This window comes from Bombina bombina, chromosome 2 (assembly GCF_027579735.1).
Source record: "Bombina bombina isolate aBomBom1 chromosome 2, aBomBom1.pri, whole genome shotgun sequence".
Classification (NCBI taxonomy): Eukaryota; Metazoa; Chordata; class Amphibia; order Anura; family Bombinatoridae; genus Bombina; species Bombina bombina.
In genome coordinates, this window is record NC_069500.1 from 1327554426 (window position 1) to 1327578436 (window position 24011).

Consider the following 24011-nt stretch of genomic DNA (forward strand, 5'->3'; position numbering starts at 1 on the left):
AGGTGTAAAACATGCGATAAATACACATAAATCACAGAGTCATCAAAATGTATTTTAGATAATTTGTGAAAACAGGCAGAATATACAAACATTCTTCACATTTGAAAACCTGAGCCAATAATACCACCCTATTTTTAGCCTTTTAATCTTCGCATAATATTGCATTTTAGATTAATACACCAATCCCATACACTCAAGGCATATGCCTAATGCCGCCAAGACACACGCGCCAAATGCCACAAACGGCGCATAACCGGAAGTGCACATATCCACTATGACGTCACTTCCGGTTAGCGCAGATATCCGGCAATAACATCCGGCAAGTCAGCCCACACGAAGACAATCTAATAAGAAAATTAAACTAACAATAGGAAATACTTCCGGGGCCAATAAGAGGTATTGATTTTAGGATATACCGGAACCTATTAAAATGGTTTTGGGGCGTTTTTGGCGCGAATTTTATGGCGCCAATTTTGAGTAATTTGATTGGCTGAAATATTCTATTTAAGGTAAGATTACCACAGAGCCGTTACCTGTCTTGAAAAAGGTCCCAGAGGACCGAAACGCGTTGATTGTACACTGGTATTCCGGCTCAGGATCTCATTTGGTGAGTAGAATACCTATATTCTCCAGTTTTAGTGACTTTATTGCACTATGTTTGTTTTCATATATTTTTATAGAATCAGGATGGCATCATAAATTATTTACACCTATTTTGGGAAGAGGATAACTATTTTAACAAGAGGATAACCATCTAACAAGATCATAGCACACTATTTTTGTACACATAATTTGAGACATCATCTACTTTTAGGACACTAAGGATTTATTCAAAGGACTAATCACTTAAAGGGACATTATACACTCATTTTTTCTTTGAATAAATGTTTTGTAGATGATCTATTTATATAGCCCATAAAGTTTTTTGTTTTTTTAAATGTATAGTTTTGCTTATTTTTAAATAACATTGCTCTGATTTTCAGACTCCTAACCAAGCCCCACAGTTTTATGAGAATACTGATGTATACCTACTCTAGCTTGCTCCTGTTTGTGTAAAGGGTCTTTTCATATGCAAAAGAAGGGGGAGGGGGAGTGTCTTTTTTGCCACTTGCAGTGGGCTTTCCAGCTACCTTTTGAATAGAGCTAAACTGAGACAGTCTAAGTACGTTTTTAAACAGTTTTATACTGGATTTTTATATCAGTATCTGTGCATCTTATTCTTTAAAGTAATGTCTATTAGATGCAGTTATATGAAAATGAGTGTATACTGTCCCTTTAAGGATAAACAATTCTTCTAGGATCATTTTTTAGGTGTACACCTCACTTTTTCACGTTTTTTAATTTTTATATATATATATATATATATATATATATATATTTTACATTTTTTCTTTTTCCCGTTTATTTTTAAACAAACACATTTGTTCCATTTTTTTTAAAAAAAATTTAATCCACTTCACCTTTTCTTTTTTCAAGTTCATGTGAGAATTTAATATTTTCGTATCACCTTATTTTTTCATCACCAACACTGTACCAGAGACAATAGGATTGGACACTCTATGGATTTTTATTTGTACTTTCACCATTTTTATACACCTATGGAGATTTAACTGGACTATTTATTAGAATCTATTAACTCATTGATTATCCATTTGATGCTATTTCGACTTTTCAACCAATGGTATATTGTATTTAACTATCCACTTTTCACCAGTTGACTTACTCAATTAGGAATATAGGCTTCCCAGAGGCAGAACTTTTTTTCACTTTCTGCGATGAGTTTGTTTTTATTGAAATTTTTTCTGCAGGTAATTTTGAAATTAAATTAATGTTTAAATTAAGTAGTTATAATAAAGCACCAGCTCAATTGCAAGGCATTGATTATCTGGAGCATAAAGCAATATATAATACAGGTATACCCCACTTTACAGCGCTTCACTTTACAGCGCTTCGCTAATACAGCGCTTTGTGGAGCTGAAGTTCAACCTCCAACTATTTTGAAACAGTGCTGTAATCATCGTGAGATTGCGAGAAAAGTGACTGGCACCATTTTGTTATGCTAAGTTCACTCTGTTTACAGCATTACAGCGCAATCTGTGTCTCAGTGTTATAGTCTGGCAAATTTTACTATAGTCATTGTCACTATTTTACAGGTACAGTATTTATTGAATACTAATTGAATACTGTGCTGTGCTAGTGTTAAACTAAACATAGCATTATTGTACCCCTAATATATGTTAGTTCAAACATGTTTTCAAGTTTTTAAACACACTGGCAAGTGAAAAGAAAGCTAAAACTGCCTTGTTTCACTTTAAGGCGGTTTTCACTTTACAGCGGGGCTCCGGTCCCTAACCCGCTGTATGAGCGGGGTATACCTGTATATTGCATCAGCTGAAAATTGCATTAATTTTTTCAAATATCTATTTAATACATTTTTTTTTCTGTTGCCTTTGGTCTAATCACATAATTATAAGGTAAAAATGTAGTTATAGGTGCATTGCTCATAAGAACAATATTCAGGATTCACAGCCGCAGACTGGGAAAGGCTAGGGGCAGGGTTGAAAAAATACTCTGAACTAGACATAAATTAATGTGCTGCTCTGTATTTGACTGTTCTCTTCAAACAGCGCTTCATTATGGCTGCACTGCTTTTAAGAAAACTTACTCAGTACAGTGTAGCCAGAGCACTGCACTATTTGAAGAGAACAACTTGATGTGGAGCAGGGTTGCAAAGCAAAAGAGCCAACAGTTACTGCATGTCCCTATTCTTTCTGCAGACATGCTGCATTTTCTGCGATGACATCTCCAATTACAGCATGTTCTGCCATGGGGATAGGCTTTATAGGCTTAACGGCTATATACTTATAGATTTCTGCCTATAGCATTGTCTACAGCATTTATTTCTATTATTTTTATTTTTTACATCTATTTGTATCATTCATTTGTACATCTATTTGTTTCATTCACCACGTGTTTTATGGTACATTCATTTTATAGTGTTAGTTTATTAAATGTTATATTTTAACTAGAATTTTATCGATTGGACTATACAGAATCCACACACCTACACCCATTTTATTGGACACCATCTTTAGCAACTATTTCCCTAACAGGAATATTGTAGCACTGACTCCCGGCATTTTATTTTATTTAAGGAATGGGAGAGACCAGGTATTCCCTTCTCTCCGTCTCCTATTTTCAGAAAAATGTTTCCTTTAGCTGACGCTGTCAAGGAAGCTTGGCAGTCGGTTCCTAAGGTAGAAGGGGCTATCTCTACTTTAGCCAAGCGAACTACTATTCCTACTGAGGATAGCGCTGACTCCCGGCATTTTATTTTATTTAATTGATATATCGGAATCCGGTTGGGAGATTCCGCCTTTGAGTCACAGCTTGTATGGTTGTTTACTGTGGCGCTGTAAGATAAACTTTCAACTGATTCACTCTCCCATTCCTTAGAAACAATCTCCGAAGCTCGCTTAGGAACTGGAAAAACATCTGAGAAAGTAGGAACTTCGAAATATCTGTCCAATTTACTTCACAGGAGCGACTACTACTGTGGAATCACAGTGGTCTAAGGTAATCAACACCTCCCTGAGTAACAGATGAAGGTGTTCTAGTTTAAATCGGAAAGAGACAACCTCTGAATCAGTCAAAGGTAAAGAACTCTCTGAATCTGAAATCTTGCCTTCAGCTAGAACCTCTATACCCTCCATCTCAGGTTCCTGGGAGGGTTCATCTGAGACTGCCACCATGGCATCAGAAACCTCACTGACAACATGGTGGTCTTTCATCTTGCGCTTGCCTTGAAACATAGGAAAAGCAGACAACGCATCAGAAATTGTGGAAGACATAACCGCAGCTATGTCCTTTAAAGTAACTCCAGCAGGTGCTAGAGCAGAAGCGCAGGGCACTGCTGGTGGGGGCGTTCATTTTTGGGACGCTTGGGGAGAAAGTTGTGGCATAAATTGACCCTCATCAAAAGACTCTTGGACAACATCTGCCTGAGAGGAGATTAGCTCAGTAAAAATGTTATCCCTAAAACTTACAGTCCTTTCAATACATGTAGGACAGAAGGGGATTGGTGGTTCCACATTTGCATCCAGACACAAAGCACATGTAACATACTGCACACCCTCTTGGTCCATCTTTCATCACAAATTGTTAAAGATTCCCCAGAAAAAATGATAAATATAAACAAAATAAATTTATGAAAAAAAACGGTTTTGCTATTTTTCTGTAAAATGTCGGATTTGTCTTGTAATACAACAAGACAGAAAAAGAAAAAATTAAATGCACCTCTGCACCTCAGCAGCCTGTTGAGGTGCTCCTACCATGGAAATTGATACCGGATCCCCTGTAATGATCCGTTTCACACAGTCAGCCTCAGAACCGGACTACCTCGCATCCGTGCTATGAGCGCATTGAAAGTATACTAAATGCCGCTCAAGCACCGACAAACAACTAGCCCAGCTGAGTGACGCACTAAACTCTTCTGAAAACCGCGCTCAGTGAAGAGGCGCGCAAACACAGGAAGTCCCGCCCATCGTGGGCGTACCCAATGCCTAATGTCTCTCCCTCTGGGGGAAAAAATACAGTGAAACCACCGGAGCCCTCCATAAAAAAAAATTAAACAACATAACTCCTGCCCCAGTGCCCTGTCACCGCCCAAAAGAAAACTTTCAGCCTGAAAGTCTGAAAACCGTCCCAACATAAGCAGGTTTCCCCATTAACCCTTTATGCCATAGTGCTAATGATAAAAGTACTGAGACTCCTTAGATCCCAAACAAAAAGGTAGAACTTACCTTAAACACTGCCTGTCAGCAGGGCAGGATCCAAGCTTGAGAGGTCCTCTTCCTCCCATTGGCCTGAGAAAGAAACAAATGCTGAGTCAGTGAGAACCTCAGACTGAAGGATATAGGGCAGCAGAAATATGGGAGGCACAGTGAGAATTATGTCCCACAAGTTCCCATTGCTCTAAAGCCACCAAGGCTCTACTACAGAGACTGATATGGACCAAGGCTACACCCTAGAACAAAAGTAGCACTCTCTGGCACTACTTTAAAAATAATAAACTCTTGATTGAAGAATCTAAACTAACACCTCACTTTACCTCTTCCTATCACTAACGCAGGCAAAGAGAATAACTGGAGTGGGAGGGAAGAGCTATTTAACAGCTCTGCTGTGGTGCTCTTTGCCTCCTCCTGCTGACCAGGAGGTGATATCCCACAAGTAAGGATGATGATCATTGGACTCATCGTGTCTTTAAAAAGAAAAAGGTTTTTAATGGAAATTCTCATTTTGTTTCTAAATATAGGCATGATATGATTTTCTAAATCAGAGTATAAAGTCTGCCCAAGTTGTAATCATTGCTTATGTAAATATGTCAGGGGATATTAACATTGTATTACCAAGTGGATCATCTGCACTCTAACCAATAAAATATTTTATATATATATATATATATATATATATATATATATATATATATACTGTATATATATTGTAGACATAGGTGCACTCTCACTAACAGCATAAACACATGCCATGGTGCTAAGAGGAGATCACAGGGTTTATTAGACAAAGTACTTACGGTCTGATTAAGTTGGTCTGATGAAGGGGTGAATACCCCGAATCGTCACTAAGGAATAAAGTTTGGATACACTTGATAAGACCAGTGAGTGCTTCGTCTAATTAACCCTAGATATATACTGTATATATAAATCTACTTCTTTTTTCCTACTTTCAAATTTACTTTGCTTTCCTGAAATCCACTGCTCAAGCGAAGTTCTTTTTCACTGATATACTGTAAATATAGAGCTCAAAAAGCGTGCAGATTTGTGAGTTTACCAAATTATTCTTTCATGGAAAGTAGCAAAGTTTCAAAAACAAATAAGAGCACAAAGTCAATTTTCAATTTAAAAATTACAGTTCACTGTAAGTAGTAGCATTTTTCATATCAAAGTCCTATGGAGTCTCTGAAGTTATTTAAAAGTTGCCGGTACTGTAGCTGTAAGAATTAGGCTACTTATATACAGAGATAGTAATACGTTCTAACTCTATGTTTTAAATTAGTACCTCCTGCTGACTTTCTTCTTGGTCCATTACGATAGGTTGAGTTACCAGAACTCCTAAGAGTGTTGCCCACGTCTCCTCAAATTGAGTGCGATTGGTCCATCCTAGAATAGAAAAGCAATGTTAAAACCATGCACAGCTTTTGAAAAATGATGCAGCTCAGACAATCTCATTAGGCATGCAATTTCCATATTGTACTCTCTTCTGACTATTCCTTCTCCAACAGTATTACCCTCATTTGTAAATGCTTGGCACCAAGATCACTCTTTCGTGTATCTTCAAAAAGAATGAGACAATCAAAAACTTAAAGGGATATTACACACAGCCATTGGGTGCAGACTTTAGTGACCTATTTATGACTGTCCCTAATTGGCCACAGGAGAGAAAGTAAACAATATGGCAGCTCCTACTGTTTTATAGACACTAAAAACTATACTATTATTCCCTCAATATGTAAACAACTAATGAAACTTTTAAAAAACTAAATTTATGCTTACCTGATAAATTTCATTCTTTCCAGGCATGGAGAGTCCACGACATCATTCCAATTACTAGTGGGATATTCAACTCCTGGCCAGCAGGAGGCGACAAAGAGCACCCCAGCAACGCTGTTAAGTGTAACTTCCCTTACACATAATCCCCAGTTATTCAGCTAAAGGAAAATGGAAAAAGAAGAAACACAAGGGAATAGAGGTGCCTGAGGCTTACTCAAAAAAACTGTTGAATTATAATTTAAAGAGGGCGGGATCGTGGACTCTCCATGCCCGGAAACAAATAAATTTATCAGGTAAGCATACATTTTGTTTTCTTTCCTATGGCATGAGAGTCCAAGACGTCATTCCAATTACTAGTGGGAACCAATACCCAAGCTAGCGGACACAGAATGAACAGGGAGGGAGAGCAAGGCAGAAGGACCTAAACAGAAGGCACCCCCACTAAAAGAACCTTTCTCCCAAAAGAGGCCTTAGCCGAGGCAAAAGTATCAAATTTGTAGAATTTGGAAAAAATATGCAAAGAGGACCATGTTGCCGCCTTGCAAATCTGTTCCATTTTAAAAGCTCAAGATGAGGAGACAGCCCTAGTGGAATGAGGCGTAATTCTCTCAGGAGGCTGCTGTTCAGCAGTCGCATAAGCAAAACAAATCATACTTCTTAACCAGAGAAAAGAGAAGTAGAAGAGGCCTTTTTTGACCCTTACGCTTTCCAGAGAAAACAACAAACAGGGCAGAAGATTGACAAAAATCTATCTTCAGTAGCTTGTAGGTAAAATTTTAGAGCACACACAACAACCAAGTTATGCAAAAGATGTTCCTTATGAGGAGGATTAGGACAAAGGAAGGAACAACAATTTCCTGATTAATGGTTCGATCCGACACCACCTTAGGGAGAAACCCCAATGTAGTACGAAGGACCGCCTTATCTGCATGAAAAATAAAGTACGGGGAATCACACTGCAGAGCTGAAAGCTCAGAAACTATGCGAGCAGAAGAAATAGCAAGGAGAAACAGAACCTTCCAAGATAACAACTTTATATCAACAACATGCATCGGCTCAAACGGAGCCTGCTGCAAAACTTTAATAACTAGGTTAAGACTCCAAGGAGGAGCAACAGGTTAAAACACAGGCCTGATTCTGACCAGGGCCTGGACAAAAGCTTAAACATCTGGAAAAACTGGCAGACGTTTGTGCAAAAGAATAGATAGTGCAGAAATCTGACCCTTCAGAGTATTGACTGCCAAACCTTTCTACAGGCCATCCTGAAGAAAAGATAAAATGCTGGGACTCCTCACCCGGCTCCAGGAGAAACCCTGAGATTCGCACCAAAAAATATATTTACGTCATATCTTATGGTAATTCCTGAGAGTAACATAGATCAATGACCGCTTCAGAAAAACAACGACAGAACTAGGCGTTCAATATCCAAGCAGTCAGCTTCAGAGAATCCAGGATTGGATGGAGGAATGGACCCTGAAGTAGAAGGTACTTCCTCAGAGGTAACCTCCAAGGTGAAAGAGAAGACATACGAGCAAGAAGTCGAAGGAGGGCAAACAGGGGAACAGGTACGCCAGACTGAAGTTCCAAGGCACCGACAGAGCGTCAATCAGAGCGGTCTGTGGCTCTCTAGATCTTGAACCGTACTTTAGAAGCTTGGCGTTTAGACATGACGCCATCAAATCCAACTCCGGAACCCCTCACCTGAGAGTTATCATTTGAAAACCTCTGGGTGGAGAGCCCACTCCCCGGAATGAAAAGTCTGCCTGCTCTGAAAAACCACCCAGTTGTCCACCCCTGGGATGCGGAAGGCAGAGGGGAGACAATCGTGAGTCTCCGCCGACTGGAAAATTTGAGCCACCTCCTTCATTGCTAAGGCACTCCGAGTTCCTCCCTGGTGATTGATGTAAGCCGTTGAAAACTGATAAACTGGACTAAAGCTAGTTGATGCCAGGTTGATGAGGCATTGTAAATTGCTCTCCAAGATGTTTATGCACTCCAAGATGTTTATGGGAATAAAAGACTCCTCTTGAGACCAAAAACCCTGAGCCTTTAAAGAACCCCAAACTGCTCCTTAGCCTGAAAGGCTGACGATTGTGGTTATTAACACCCAGGATGGTCTTAGGAAGCATGTACCCTGAGACAGATGGTCCTGTGAAAAACACCAAGATAGAGAGATTTTAGTTAGGGGAACCAGAGCTATCCTCTGCGAGTGGTCTCCGTTCCATTGTCTGAGCATGCATAACTGTAGGGTCTCAAATGAAATCGAGCAAACTGAATGATGTCCATGGAAGCAACCATCAGACCAATTACTTCCATATACTGAGCCACAGATGGACAGGTTGAGGACTGAAGTGAGAGGCAGGAAGTCAGAAGTTTGGAATTTCTGACCTTCGACAGCAAAATCTTCATAGACAGAGAATTTATAATCGTTCCTAAGAAACACACCCTGGTGTCTGGCACCAGGGAACTCTTCTCCAGGTTCACTTTCTCACTTTCTACCCGTGGGAACGTAGAATAGACAAAAACATCTTACAAAAAGAAAAGAAGGCACCTGAGCCAAGATATAGTCCAGGACAGATGCCACTGTAATTCCTTAACATCCGGCTAGTGCCAGAAGAGACCCATCAAACCCCCATTAAGTAGAGGCTAATTCCAAAATTTAAGAATACAAATCGGAAGTGTTTGTCCAAAAGACAAAACAGAGAATGTCACGATTAAAAAAAAACCAAAAAACTTATGCTTACCTGATAATTTTCTTTTCTTCAGATGGATTGAGTCCACAGCTGCATTCAATTACCTTTGGAAATTCAGAACCTGGCCACCAGGAGGAGGCAAAGACACCCCAGCCAAAGGCTTAAATATCTCCCCCACTTCCCTCATCCCCCAGTCATTCTGCCGAGGGAACAAGGAACAGTAGAAGAAATATTAGGGTGAAAAATGTGCCAGAAATGTGTTGGTGGTAGGGAACTTGTCTCGTGAGAAATAGAATCCCCAGAGATGGATGGCTCAATGGGCACCTGATTCCCCGATCCCAAGGAACAGAGCACTATAAAATGGCATTCGGAACATAACTGATGGGCATGTATCACCGGGCCAATTCATATTCTTCGCAAGAAGTAGAGTCTGAATCAGAGACATCCATCTCCAAAAAATCAGAATCCTCCATAACTGGGACACTGAATAAAAAATGGACCAATAAGAAAAATCTAAACGGCACCTTACACCCCCAATGGCTCGGGCACTCACCACCTCCAGAGAACCAGACACTAGCGGACCAGGATTTCTCCGTCGCCACGCGGTCAGGAAAGTGGTCCATGCAAAAGCGTGCCCAACCGTAAAGGTAGCGTCACTAGACATAGGCCGTTATGTTCCAAAATAGCCATGAGCCAGAGCAACACTACACAGTAGCAGACAGAATCACATAAACATGATTATAAACCCCCCCTGTTCAATAACCTCCCTCAGGAGATATTAACCCTTAATTCCTAGATACAAAAAGGAGCCTCACTAAGACCCTATGTTATCCCCGAAAGGTTGTAGCCGCTCTCGGATAAACAGTTGTAATTACAATACATCCATGATGAAAGTAAAATGAAACGATCTTACCGGAATCTACGGCGTGGCACAGGAACACGGCCCTTCACGTGTGACGGATAATAGCGTCGCTTCTGCCATGGACTTGAGAGAAAAAAGCAGGCAACGAAACTCGTCAATGCCGATTGCTTGTGGAGCTGTTAATAGGAGTCGGGATGGTTTTGCAGAAAGAATCTCCCTGCATCTCCGGACTCTAACTTTCACCCATGCACTCACTGAGAGGATGACAGGACTACTTAATACTCCAGTTCCATGCCGAAGAGTACTACCCTCCATAAGAGACTATCGATAACTTCAGACACTTCTCTGCCAACCTCCTGGGATGAAAGGCAAAGAATGACTGGGGGATGAGGGAAGTGGGGGAGGTATTTAAGCCTTTGGCTGGGGTGTCTTTGCCTCCTCCTGGTGGGCAGGTTCTGAATTCCCAAAAGTAATGAATGCAGCTGTGGACTCTTTCCATTTATGAAGAAAACATAAATTATGCTTACCTGATAATTTCATTTCCATCGAGGGGAGGAGAGTCTACGGCTTCATTCATTACTATTGGGAATTAAGAACCTGGCCACCAGGAGGAGGCAAAGACACCCCAGCCAAAGGCTTAAATACCTTCCCCACTTCCCTCATCCCAGTCATTCTGCCAAGGGAACTAGGAACAGTAGGAGAAATATCAGGGTAAAAAAGGTGCCAGAAGATGAATAAATTTAGGGCCGCCCAACGGAGATATGGGCAGGAGCCGTGGACTCTCCTCCCCTCAATGGAAATTAAATTATCAGGTAAGCATAATGTATGTTTTCCATCTAAAGGGGAGGAGAGTCTACGGCTTCATTCATTACTATTGGGAACATATACCCAAGCTCTAGAGGACACTGAATGAAACCGGGAGGGTAAAAGGCGGACCCTAATCCGAGGGCACCAAAGCCTGAAAAGCCTTTCTCCCAATAACAGCTTCCGCAGAAGCAAAAACGTCAAATTTGTAAAACATTGTAAAAGTGTGTAAGGAGGACCAGGTAGTCGCCTTATAAATTTGCTCCATAGAGGCCTCATTCTTGAAGGTCCAAGACGAAGCCACAGCTCTAGTTGAATGAGCCATGATCCTCTAAGGAGGCTTATGTCCCGCTGTCTCGTAAGCCAAGCGAATCAAGCGCCTCAACCAAAGGACAAAGAAGTAGCAGAGGCCCTTTGCACCTTGCGCTTCCCAGAATACACCACGAAAAGAGATGTAGACTGTGTGAAATCCTTTGTAGCCTGAAGATAGAAATTCAAGGCAAGAATCACATCCAAGTTATGAAGTAACCTCTCCTTTGATGAAGAAGGGTTAGGACACAAAGAATGAACAACTATTTCCTGATTGATGTTACGGTTAGACACCACCTTGGGGAGAAACCCCAACCCAGTGCGAAGTACAGCCTTATCCGCATGAAACACCAGATAAGGAGGGTCACATTGCAGGGCAGCTAGTTCAGATACTCTACGTGCCGATGCAATAGCAAACAGGAAGAGAACCTTCCAGGACAGAATCTTAATGTTTATGGAATGCATAGGTTCAAACGGAACCCTCTGCAAAACCTTAAGTACTAAGTTTAAGCTCCAAGGTGGAGCCGACTGTATAAAGACAGGCCTGATTCTAGACAGAGCCTGAACAAAAGATTGAATATCAGGGAGCTCAGCAAGTCTTCTATGTAACAAAACTGATAATGCTGAAATCTGTCCCTTTGAGGAATTAGCGGCAAGACTCTCTTCTCCAAACCATCTTGGAGAAAGGACAGAATCCTGGATACCTTCACCTTATGCCAAGGATATCCATGCTTCTCACACCAGGACAAGTAAGTCCTCCACACCTTATGATAGATGTGACGAGTGACTGGCTTCCTTGCCTGAAATAAGGATCAATCACACCTTCAGAAAAGCCTCTTTTGGCTAAGACTAGGTGTTCAATCTCCACGCAGTCAGCCTCAGAGAATCTAGATTTCGATGTTGAGCAGGGGCCCTGGGACAGCAGATCCCTGCGACAGGGTAACCTCCACGGCGGAGAGGTTTACATCCCCACCAGATCCGCAAACCCCGTCCTCCGCGTCCACGAAGGATCTATCAGAATGGCCGAGGCCTACTCCCGTTTGATGTGTGCCTCTACACGAGGTAGAAGTGGTAACGGTGGAAAAATGTAAGCTAGGCTGAATCCCCAAGGAACCACCAAGGCATCTATCAGCTCTGCCTGGGGATCCCTGGACTTCGACCGTATCAAGGCCGCTTGCAATTGAGTCTGGACGTAATGAGATCTATCTCCGGCGTTCCCCATCTGAGAAAAATCTCTGCAAACACCTCGGGATGGAGAGACCATTTCCACGGATGGAAGGACTGTCTGCTGAGAAAGTCCGCTTCGAAGTTGTCCACACCTGGAATATGAATCGCTGAAAGCGAGCAGTCGTGGGACTCCGCCCACTCCAGGATCCGAGACACCTCCCTCATTGCGAGGGAGCTCCTCGTACCCCCTTGATGGTTGATATAAGCCACTGAGGTAATGTTGTTGGTCTTGAATCTGATAAAACTGACCGACCCCAGAGAAGGCCAAGCCTTCAAGAGCATTGCAGATTGCTCGTAGTTGTAGGATGTTGATCGGAAGGAGAGACTCCTCCCTGGACCACTTTCCTTGTGCCATCCTGGCACCCCAAACAGCTCCCCAACCTGACAGACTTGCATCTGTGGTCACAATCTCCCAGGACGGTCTCAAGAAGGATGTCCCCATGGACAGTTGCTCCGGACGAAGCCACCAAAAGAGGGAGTTCCGAGTCTGAGCATCCAGGGATATCAGCTGTGATAGATCTGAATGATCGCCGTTCCACTGTCTCAACATGCACAATTGAAGAGGTCTTAGGTGGAACCTGGCAAATGGGATGACATCTATGCTTGACACCATGAGACCTATCACCTCCATAAATTGAGCAATCGAAGGGCTTGAGGAGGACTGAAGGGCTAGACAGGTGGACGCAAGCTTCCTGCGCCGCTGATCTGTGAGAAATATCTTCTTGGACATAGAGTCTATTATCGTGCCCAGGAACTCCACCCTGTTGCTGGGAACCAGGGAACTCTTTCCTGAGTTGATCTTCCAACCATGAGACTGGAGCAGAAGAGTAAGAGACCTCGAATAATCCTCTACGAGGCTCAACAACGGCACCTGAACTAGAATGTTGTCCAGGTAAGGCACCACCGCAATGCCCCTGGATCTGGCCACTGCAAGCAGCGCACCCAGAACCTTTGAGAAGACTCTCAGGGCCGTCGCCAGACCAAAAGGAATGGCCACAAACTGGAAGTGTTGGTCCAGAAATGCAAATCTTAGGAACCTGAAGTGGTCCCTGTGGATTGGCACATGAAGGTAAGCGTCCTTCAAGTCTATAGTCGTCATGAACTGCCCCTCTTGAACTAGGGGCAGAATAGATCTGATTGTTTCCATTTTGAACGATGGAACTCTCAGAAACTTGTTTAAACACTTTAGGTCCAGAATCAGGCCTAACGTGCCCTCCTTCTTTGGAACCACAAAAAGGTTGGAATAGTACCCTAGACCCCTCTCTACTAGGAGTACTGGTACAATAACCCAGAGAGAGGCGAGATCTCTTACACACTCTAGAAAGGCTTCTCTCTTCTCTGGTCTTGAAGACAGGTTTGACAGGAGGAATCTGCCCTCGGGCGGGTGGGATCTGAACCCTATCCTGTAACCCTGGGAGACCACTTCTAGAACCCAAGGGTCCTGAACGTCCTGCAACCATGCGTCTGAGAATAGAGATAATCTGCCCCCTACGTGATCTGGAAACCGGCCGGGGGCCGCCCCTTCATGCAGATTTTGTCTCAGCAGGTTTCTTGCTCTGCTTAGGCTTGTTCCAAGATTGAGCCAGTTTCCAAGATCCCTTGGACTGGTCCGCTTTTGCGGCGGGTTGCTGGCGCTGGGCCTTATCCGCATGAAAGGGATGAAAAGTAAATCCTTTAGGTTAGCCTTCTTATCCTGTGGTAGGAAAGCTCCTTTGCCTCCTGTAATATGTCGTAGCCCCACGACTGCCGCAACGGCCACTGCTGGCTGAAGAATAAACCCTGTGTGCTGAAACATCTTTCTCAACATGTTTTCCAGCTTTTTATCCATGGGCTCTTTAAACAATGAACTATCCTCGAGGGGAATAGTCGCCCACTTCGCGAGCGTAGAGAGAGCCCCATCCACCTTAGGGATGGTCCACTACAGCACAAGCTGAGAGTCCGGAACGCGGAACAGTTTTTTAAACAAAGGGGAATAGGAAGAACTTAATCTCTCCCATTCGTTCTTAATAATATTAGCCATCTTAACGGGAACCGGGAAAGACTGAGGACAGGTACTACCCTGTCCTTGTATACCTTGTCAAGCTTAGGAATCGCAGGTTCCTCCGGTATCTTCGGTTCCGGAACCTCCAGAGTAGCAAGCACCTGCCGTAGCAGAAAGTGCAAATTCTCCATCCTAAACCTATAGTCAGGCTCCTCCGCCGCCGGAGGTTTAGATGACATGGACTCCGACCCAGAAGGGGCCTCCTCCGAAAAGTTGGAGTGGGCCTCGTCCTTGTATAGAGCCTCTGGATCTCCCATCGGCGAGGACAAACCCTGGACCAGGCCGATATGATAAACCCTACGCTTGCGCTTAGCAGAACGTGGTAAGGCATGGATCACTTTCGAAACCGCTGATTCCAGTTGGTCCGCAAAGTCTGACGGCCAACGAATCTCTCCCAAAGGAGTAACGGTAGGAACCCGGGGCGCTGCATGTGCAATCGGAGATGAATGTAGGGAACACACCTCCTGGGACGAAGAACCCTCAGAGGTTGACGGCTCAATAGTACTAGACATCCGTTTACATTTAGATGCTGTAACTTTATCAAGGCATGTGGAACATAGTTGAGCAGGCTGATCTACCAGAAACTCCTCACAATAAACACAGGAATGAGACTTTATTAAGGACGAAGAGCCTTCCAACATGTCAGAGTCCTCCATCGCTTGCGCGCTTGGATAGACTAACTTTAATGATTAAAAAGGCACCTTCATACTACCAATGGTCGGGGCACCCACCACCTCCTAGGACCCGGACTACTCCTGCGCTACAGATCAACAGGAAAGATAGATAGCCACACCCATTGCATGGAATGCTTGGCAGGACCGCCCCTGCACTAGGGAAAACGTGCCAAAAAATGGCTGCGCAAGTTTCCGCAAGTAACCTGAAAGTTCTACACATTGCTAGAGCCTCATCTCGCACATAGTGCAACAATGACACAACAAACAATATCATGTATAACTGCCCCTGTTCAATAATGCCCCTTCCAGGAGTATTAACCCTTGATTCTGTAAAGCTAAAAAGGCGCCACACTGTGACCCTGTCTTCTATGTTATCATTATTAACAAAAACAGAATTTATGCTTACCTGATAAATTACTTTCTCCAACGGTGTGTCCGGTCCACGGCGTCACATGATCCCTCCTAGGCTCCGCCCACCCCAGTCATTCGACCGACGGACAGGAGGAAATATATATAGGAGAAACCATATGATACCGTGGTGACTGTAGTTAGAGAAAATAATTCATCAGACCTGATTAAAAAACCAGGGCGGGCCGTGGACCGGACACACCGTTGGAGAAAGTAATTTATCAGGTAAGCATAAATTCTGTTTTCTCCAACATTGGTGTGTCCGGTCCACGGCGTCATCCTTACTTGTGGGAACCAATACCAAAGCTTTAGGACACGGATGAAGGGAGGGAGCAAATCAGGTCACCTAAATGGAAGGCACCACGGCTTGCAAAACCTTTCTCCCAAAAATAGCCTCCGAAGAAGCAAAAGTATCAAATTTGTAAAATTTGGCAAAAGTGTGCAGTGAAGACCAAGTCGCTGCCTTACATATCTGGTCAACAGAAGCCTCGTTCTTGAAGGCCCATGTGGAAGCCACAGCCCTAGTGGAGTGAGCTGTGATTCTTTCAGGAGGCTGCCGTCCGGCAGTCTCATAAGCCAATCGGATAATGCTTTTAAGCCAAAAGGAAAGAGAGGTAGAAGTCGCTTTTTGACCTCTCCTTTTACCAGAATAAACAACAAACAAGGAAGATGTTTGTCTGAAATCTTTAGTAGCCTCTAAATAGAATTTTAGAGCACGGACTACGTCCAAATTGTGTAACAAACGTTCCTTCTTTGAAACTGGATTCGGACACAAAGAAGGTACAACTATCTCCTGGTTAATATTTTTGTTGGAAACAACTTTCGGAAGAAAACCAGGCTTAGTACGCAAAACCACCTTATCTGCATGGAACACCAGATAGGGCGGAGAACACTGCAGAGCAGATAACTCTGAAACTCTTCTAGCAGAAGAAATTGCAACCAAAAACAAAACTTTCCAAGATAATAACTTAATATCTACGGAATGTAAGGGTTCAAACGGAACCCCTTGAAGAACTGAAAGAACTAGATTTAGACTCCAGGGAGGAGTCAAAGGTCTGTAAAAAGGCTTGATCCTAACCAGAGCCTGAACAAATGCTTGAACATCTGGCACAGCTGCCAGTCTTTTGTGAAGAAAACAGATAAAGCAGAGATCTGTCCCTTCAGAGAACTTGCAGATAATCCTTTCTCCAAACCTTCTTGTAGAAAGGATAGAATCTTAGGAATTTTTATCTTGTTCCATGGGAATCCTTTAGATTCACACCAACAGATATATTTTTTCCATATTTTATGGTAAATGTTTCTAGTTACAGGCTTTCTAGCCTGAATCAGAGTATCTATTACAGAATCTGAAAACCCACGCTTTGATAAAATCAAGCGTTCAATCTCCAAGCCATCAGTTGGAGGGAAACCAGATTCGGATGTTCGAATGGACCCTGAACAAGAAGGTCCTGTCTCAAAGGTAGCTTCCATGGTGGAGCCGATGACATATTCACCAGGTCTGCATACCAAGTCCTGCGTGGCCACGCAGGAGCTATCAAGATCACCGAGGCCCTCTCCAGATTGATCCTGGCTACCAGCCTGGGGATGAGAGGAAACGGTGGGAATACATAAGCTAGGTTGAAAGTCCAAGGTGCTACTAGTGCATCTACTAGGGTCGCCTTGGGATCCCTGGATCTGGACCCGTAGCAAGTAACCTTGAAGTTCTGACGAGACGCCATCAGATCCATGTCTGGAATGCCCCATAATTGAGTTATTTGGGCAAAGATTTCCGGATGGAGTTCCCACTCCCCCGGATGGAATGTCTGACGACTCAGAAAATCCGCTTCCCAATTTTCCACTCCTGGGATGTGGATCGCAGACAAGTGGCAGGAGTGATCCTCCGCCCATTGAATTATCTTGGTCACTTCTTTCATCGCCAGGGAAGTCCTTGTTCCCCCCTGATGATTGATATATGCAACGGTCGTCATGTTGTCTGACTGAAACCTTATGAATTTGGCCTTTGCTAGTTGAGGCCAAGCTCTGAGAGCATTGAATATCGCTCTCAGTTCCAGAATGTTTATCGGGAGAAGAGACTCTTCCCGAGACCATAGACCCTGAGCTTTCAGGGATTCCCAGACCGCGCCCCAGCCCACTAGGCTGGCGTCGGTCGTGACAATGACCCACTCTGGTCTGCGGAAGCTCATTCCCTGTGACAGATTGTCCAGGGTCAGCCACCAACGGAGTGAATCTCTGGTCTTTTGATCTACTTGAATCGTCGGAGACAAGTCTGTATAATCCCCATTCCACTGTCTGAGCATGCACAGTTGTAATGGTCTTAGATGAATTCGTGCAAAAGGAACTATGTCCATTGTTGCAACCATCAATCCTATTACTTCCATGCACTGCGCTATGGAAGGACGAGGAACAGAATGAAGTACTTGACAAGAGCTTAGAAGTTTTGATTTTCTGACCTCTGTCAGAAAAATCCTCATTTCTAAGGAATCTATTATTGTTCCCAAGAAGGGAACTCTTGTTGACGGGGACAGAGAACTTTTTTCTTTGTTCACCTTCCATCCGTGAGATCTGAGAAAGGCTAGGACGATGTCCGTATGAGCCTTTGCTTTTGACAGGGACGACGCTTGAATAAGGATGTCGTCCAAGTAAGGTACTACTGCAATGCCCCTTGGTCTTAGAACCGCTAGAAGGGACCCTAGTACCTTTGTGAAAATCCTTGGAGCAGTGGCTAATCCAAATGGAAGTGCCATAAACTGGTAATGCTTGTCCAGAAAAGCGAACCTTAGGAACTGATGATGTTCCTTGTGGATAGGAATATGTAGGTACGCATCCTTTAAATCCACGGTAGTCATAAATTGATTTTCCTGGATAGTAGGTAGGATCGTTCGAATAGTTTCCATTTTGAACGATGGTACCCTGAGAAATTTGTTTAGGATCTTTAGATCCAAAATTGGTCTGAATGTTCCCTCTTTTTTGGGAACTATGAACAGATTGGAATAAAATCCCATTCCTTGTTCTCTTATTGGAACTGGATGTATCACTCCCATCTTTAACAGGTCTTCTACACAATGTAAGAATGCCTGTCTCTTTATTTGGTTTGAAGATAATTGAGACCTGTGGAACCTTCCCCTTGGGGGTAGTTCCTTGAATTCCAGGAGATAACCTTGAGAAACTATTTCTAGCGCCCAAGGATCCTGAACATCTCTTGCCCAAGCCTGAGCAAAGAGAGAAAGTCTGCCCCCCACTAGATCCGGTCCCGGATCGGGGGCTATCCCTTCATGCTGTTTTGGTAGCAGTGGTAGGCTTCTTGGCCTGCTTACCCTTGTTCCAGCCTTGCATTGGTTTCCAGGCTGGTTTGGGTTGTGAAGTATTACCCTCTTGCTTAGAGGATACAGAATTAGAGACTGGTCCGTTTCTGCGAAAGGGACGAAAATTAGGCTTATTATTAGCCTTAAAAGACCTATCCTGTGGGAGGGCGTGGCCCTTTCCCCCAGTGATGTCTGAAATAATCTCTTTCAAATCAGGTCCAAATAATGTTTTACCTTTGAAAGGAATGTTAAGCAATTTTGTCTTGGAAGACACATCCGCTGACCAAGACTTTAGCCAAAGCACTCTGCGCGCCACGACAGCAAACCCTGAATTTTTCGCCGCTAATCTAGCTAATTGCAAAGCGGCATCTAAAACAAAAGAGTTAGCCAATTTAAGTGCTTGAACTCTGTCCATAACCTCCTCATACGAAGATTCTTTACTGAGCGATTTTTCTAGTTCCTCGAACCAGAAACACGCTGCCGTAGTGACAGGAACAATGCATGAAATTGGTTGTAGAAGGTAACCTTGCTGTACAAAAATCTTTTTAAGCAAACCCTCTAATTTCTTATCCATAGGATCTTTGAAAGCACAACTATCTTCGATAGGAATAGTAGTGTGTTTGTTTAGAGTAGAAACCGCCCCCTCGACCTTGGGGACTGTCTGCCATAAGTCCTTTCTGGGGTCGACTATAGGGAATAATTTCTTAAATATAGGGGGGGGAACAAAAGGTATGCCGGGCCTTTCCCACTCTTTATTTACTATGTCCGCCACCCGCTTGGGTATAGGAAAAGCGTCGGGGGGCACCGGAACCTCTAGGAACTTGTCCATCTTACATAATTTCTCTGGAATGACCAAATTGTCACAATCATCCAGAGTAGATAACACTTCCTTAAGCAGTGCGCGGAGATGTTCTAATTTAAATTTAAATGTCACAACATCAGGTTCAGCTTGATGAGAAATTTTTCCTGAATCTGAAATTTCTCCATCAGACAAAACCTCCCTCATGGCCCCTTGAGATTGGTGTGAGGGTATGTCAGAACAGTTATCATCAGCGTCCTCTTGCTCTTCAGTGTTTAAAACAGAGCAATCGCGCTTTCTCTGATAAGTAGGCATTTTGGATAAAAGATTTGCTATGGAGTTATCCATTACAGCCGTTAATTGTTGCATGGTAATAAGTATTGGCGCACTAGATGTACTAGGGGCCTCCTGTGTGGGCATAACTGGTGTAGACACAGTAGGGGATGATGTAGTATCATGTTTACTCCCCTCATTTGAGGAATCATCTTGGGCAATATCATTATCTGTTGCATTACTGTCCTTACTTTGTTTGGACACTATGGCACAATTATCACATAAATTTAAATGGGGAGACACATTGGCTTTCATACATATAGAACATAGCTTATCTGATGGTACAGACATGTTAAACAGGCTTAAACTTGTCAACAAAGCACAAAAAACGTTTTAAAATAAAACCGTTACTGTCACTTTAAATTTCAAACTGAAAACACTATTACTGAATATGTGAAAAAGTATGAAGGAATTGTTCAAAATTCACCAAAATTTCACCACAGTGTCTTAAAGCATTAAAAGTATTGCACACCAAATTTCAGAGCTTTAACCCTTAAATTAACGGAACCGGAGCCGTTTTTACATTTAACCCCTATACAGTCCCAGAATGAGGCTCTGTCTATAACTAGAAAGGCCCCCATCTGAAAAAGGTGTCCAACACAGTGCCTGCCGTTTTTCTAAACGTTCCCCAAGATTATAATACCAATAATTAGTTAGAATCTGCATAATATGCCTAGTAAAGCAATTGTTTTAGCCCAGAAAAATGTCTACCAGTTTTTAAGCCCTTTTTGAAGCCCTTTATTCTTTTATGTTTAAGAAAATGGCTTACCGGTCCCCATGAGGGGAAATGACAGCCTTCCAGCATCACATGGTCTTGTTAGAAATATGGCTAGTCATACCTTAAGCAGAAAAGACTGCTAACTGTTTCCCCCAACTGAAGTTACTTCATCTCAACAGTCCTGTGTGGAAACAGCAATCGATTTTAGTTACTGTCTGCTAAAAATCATCTTCCTCTTACAAACAGAAATCTTCATCCTTTTCTGTTTCAGAGTAAATAGTACATACCAGCACTATTTTAAAATAACAAACACTTGATAGAAGAATAAAACTACAAAAAACTCTTAACCATCTCCGTGGAGATGTTGCCTGTGCAACGGCAAAGAGAATGACTGGGGTGGGCGGAGCCTAGGAGGGATCATGTGACCAGCTTTGCTGGGACTCTTTGCCATTTCCTGTTGGGGAAGAGAATATCCCACAAGTAAGGATGACGCCGTGGACCGGACACACCAATGTTGGAGAAAAAATGAAACGATCTTACCAGAATCTATGCCGTGGAACAGGAACATGGCCCTTCAAGTATGACAGGTTAGTAGCCTCGCTCCTGATATGGACTTGAGTGAAGAAAGCAGGCAGTGAAACTCGTCAAAGCTGATTGCTTATGGAGCTGTTAATATGAGTCGGGATGGTTTTGCAGAAAGACTCTCCCTGCATCTCCGGACTCTTTCACCCAGGCTCTCACTGAGAGGCTGACAAGACTACTTAAAACTCCAGTCCCACTGCGAAGAGTACTACCCTCCATAAGATACTACTCCAAAACTCAGGCACTCCTCTGCCATCCTCCTGTGACGAAAGGCAAAGAATGACTGGCGGATGAGGGAAGTGGGGGAGGTATTTAAGCCTTTGGCTGGTGTGTCTTTGCCTCCTCCTGGTGGCCAGGTTCTGTTATTCCCAATAGTTATGAATGAAGCCGTGGACTCTCCTCCCCTTTAGATGGAAAAGAGAATAGAAGAATATATCAAATAAGCCGGGAAAGGGTTATAACATAACCTCTAATTATCTACAGTAGGAAAGGGACAAAAAAAGGTTAAGAATCCCTAGACCATACATTTAAAATATATCAAGCAAATTAAGCAATTATGATGCTTATAACAATAACAGTATACCTATACTGAATCATAATGAATCAGGATAGAGATAAATCAAATGTTGATAATCCCTAAACCCATACTATAAATGAGATCACTTATATACTATAGCCTACTTTACGCAGACTTCCCCTAAATGCCATAGCATTGCTGAATACATAGCTTTTATGGATTGCTAGGGTTAAAACAGGAATCCAGCTGGTAGATTGGAGATTTACCCACTGAATCACAAGTGGTCAGATTAATAATCTCCTGTACATATTTTCCTACCGCAGAAAAACAAAAAAACAAAAAAACACGAAAATGGATAATTCCTAATATATTTATATATATATATATATATATATATATATATATATATTATGTTCAACAGGAAAGATAAGCTGACAAAAGACTTAAAACAATATCCAGAAGATATTTCCATGGTAAGAGGAAAATAAATCATGTAAATATTAATATTCCCCTACTTATGTCTTAAATATACACAGCAGACACAAGATAAGATAAGTAGATCTAGTGCTTATAACATAGTAATCATATAATCTAATTAAACCGTATTGTAGAAAGATAGGGATAAACCATGAGGATGGAAATAATTTCTAAAACATACAGGAATGTGAGACAGGATAATTGTACATCATATTGATAACAAGGCCCAGTATATACCTATACTTAAAAGGATAGGGATAAACTATGAACAATGTGACAAACTTAAACAAACATACAGTTACAATGCACAAACTGTAGAAATTTGTTATCACCAGTAGGTGAGTATACTGTAAATAATATATGAATCCCTGCTAAATAGAACAGAGAAAGAGATTAATCATATGAGAGACCCTCAAGATTTATGACAATATAATAAAAGAGCATGCATTAGAAATAAATTGCCACCAGATGGCGATATACTAGTAAAAACACAGTATTTAGTATGAGAAAATAAATCCTGAAAAATAAAATTGTAGGATATATGATTTATTATAATAAACACTCCCATAATAAAAAAAACTCATCCCTCATATCCTAGAGGCAGTATTATCAGTACACATAAAAAACAGATATAAAACACCTTAGGAGGGGGAATAAACATCTATGAAGGTCTAGGCTGAATAGGTTTAAATGAGGCTCACATAGAGATCGTTATTAACATTACATGATGAAGCCACCATCTAAAATGCTCTCAAACCGCAAACCTCACTGCCCATAGTGGGAAATAGAAAAGCTATTTCCAAAATGGCGCCAACAGAAATGCATGTCCGCCGAAGCGGATCTCACTTACTATGTAGACGAGGTTGGAACAAAAGAATCACAATTATTCTATATAGAGCCCAATGCTCACGGCTCTGAAAACAAAAACAGACCATACGTCTCCTATCCAGCAGAGCAAACGCTCACGGCTCCTCCACCGCATAGCTGACTAGCTGTGCCATAGTATCCGCCCACAATGGCGGTCTTCTAATATGAGGATAAAAGTACATAGCTGCATATAATAGAATAGAGCTGACACAAAAGCTTAACACCTGAAGCTTAGTGCACCATCGAGACCCCTCTAAATTATTGACTCAATAACAGGTGAGGCGAGAAACCCTTCAAATGTGGTCATCTCTATCTAGCATCTTACTAATAAAGAAGCATGCATTAGCCAGTGCCGTATTATGCAAGCGCCATAACGGATTGCTGCCTCAGGAGCGTAATGTGGGACTTGCAGGTTCATGGAGAAAACCTTGCAGTCAGTGTATTGGCGCTTATTGCGATTGCCTAAAATAGCACAGCAAGAGAATATTTTCTAAAAAAGGCCGGCGGTAGTCTCTCATCTAGCTAGAAGCCGCCACAGCAACAGATAATGCCGCTGCTGTAAATGAGGAACATATCAGCTAAAGGAGCTAGAGTGTAGATGCTCCATTATAAAAGGTCCACACAAATAAATAAAAGCCTCAACCCCCTGTGTCATTTTTAACTGTAAACAAAACTATGAGGGTAGTTGAGTTATGTCAGAGGGAAATACCCAATAATGAGTGAACCAGAGCCTGTTTAAGGAGATCCCGGTAGATCCAAGCTGCTCTAAATAACTGATATCCCCAACCAGGGATATAACTAAGGTTTCCAGACCCATCTAAGAGGGCAATGG

The 24011-nt window shown here is 42.5% G+C and overlaps 1 protein-coding gene across 1 annotated transcript in view; it reads right to left on the bottom strand.

Annotated features, from left to right (window-relative positions):
- HTT (huntingtin) overlaps positions 1–24011 on the bottom strand; it is a gene marked incomplete in the record, with an annotated part of 1068170 nt that overhangs the window by 185921 nt on the left and 858238 nt on the right. The window contains 1 exon segment of the mRNA XM_053704193.1: positions 6076–6176. Within this exon segment, the coding sequence (XP_053560168.1) occupies positions 6076–6176 (101 nt within the window).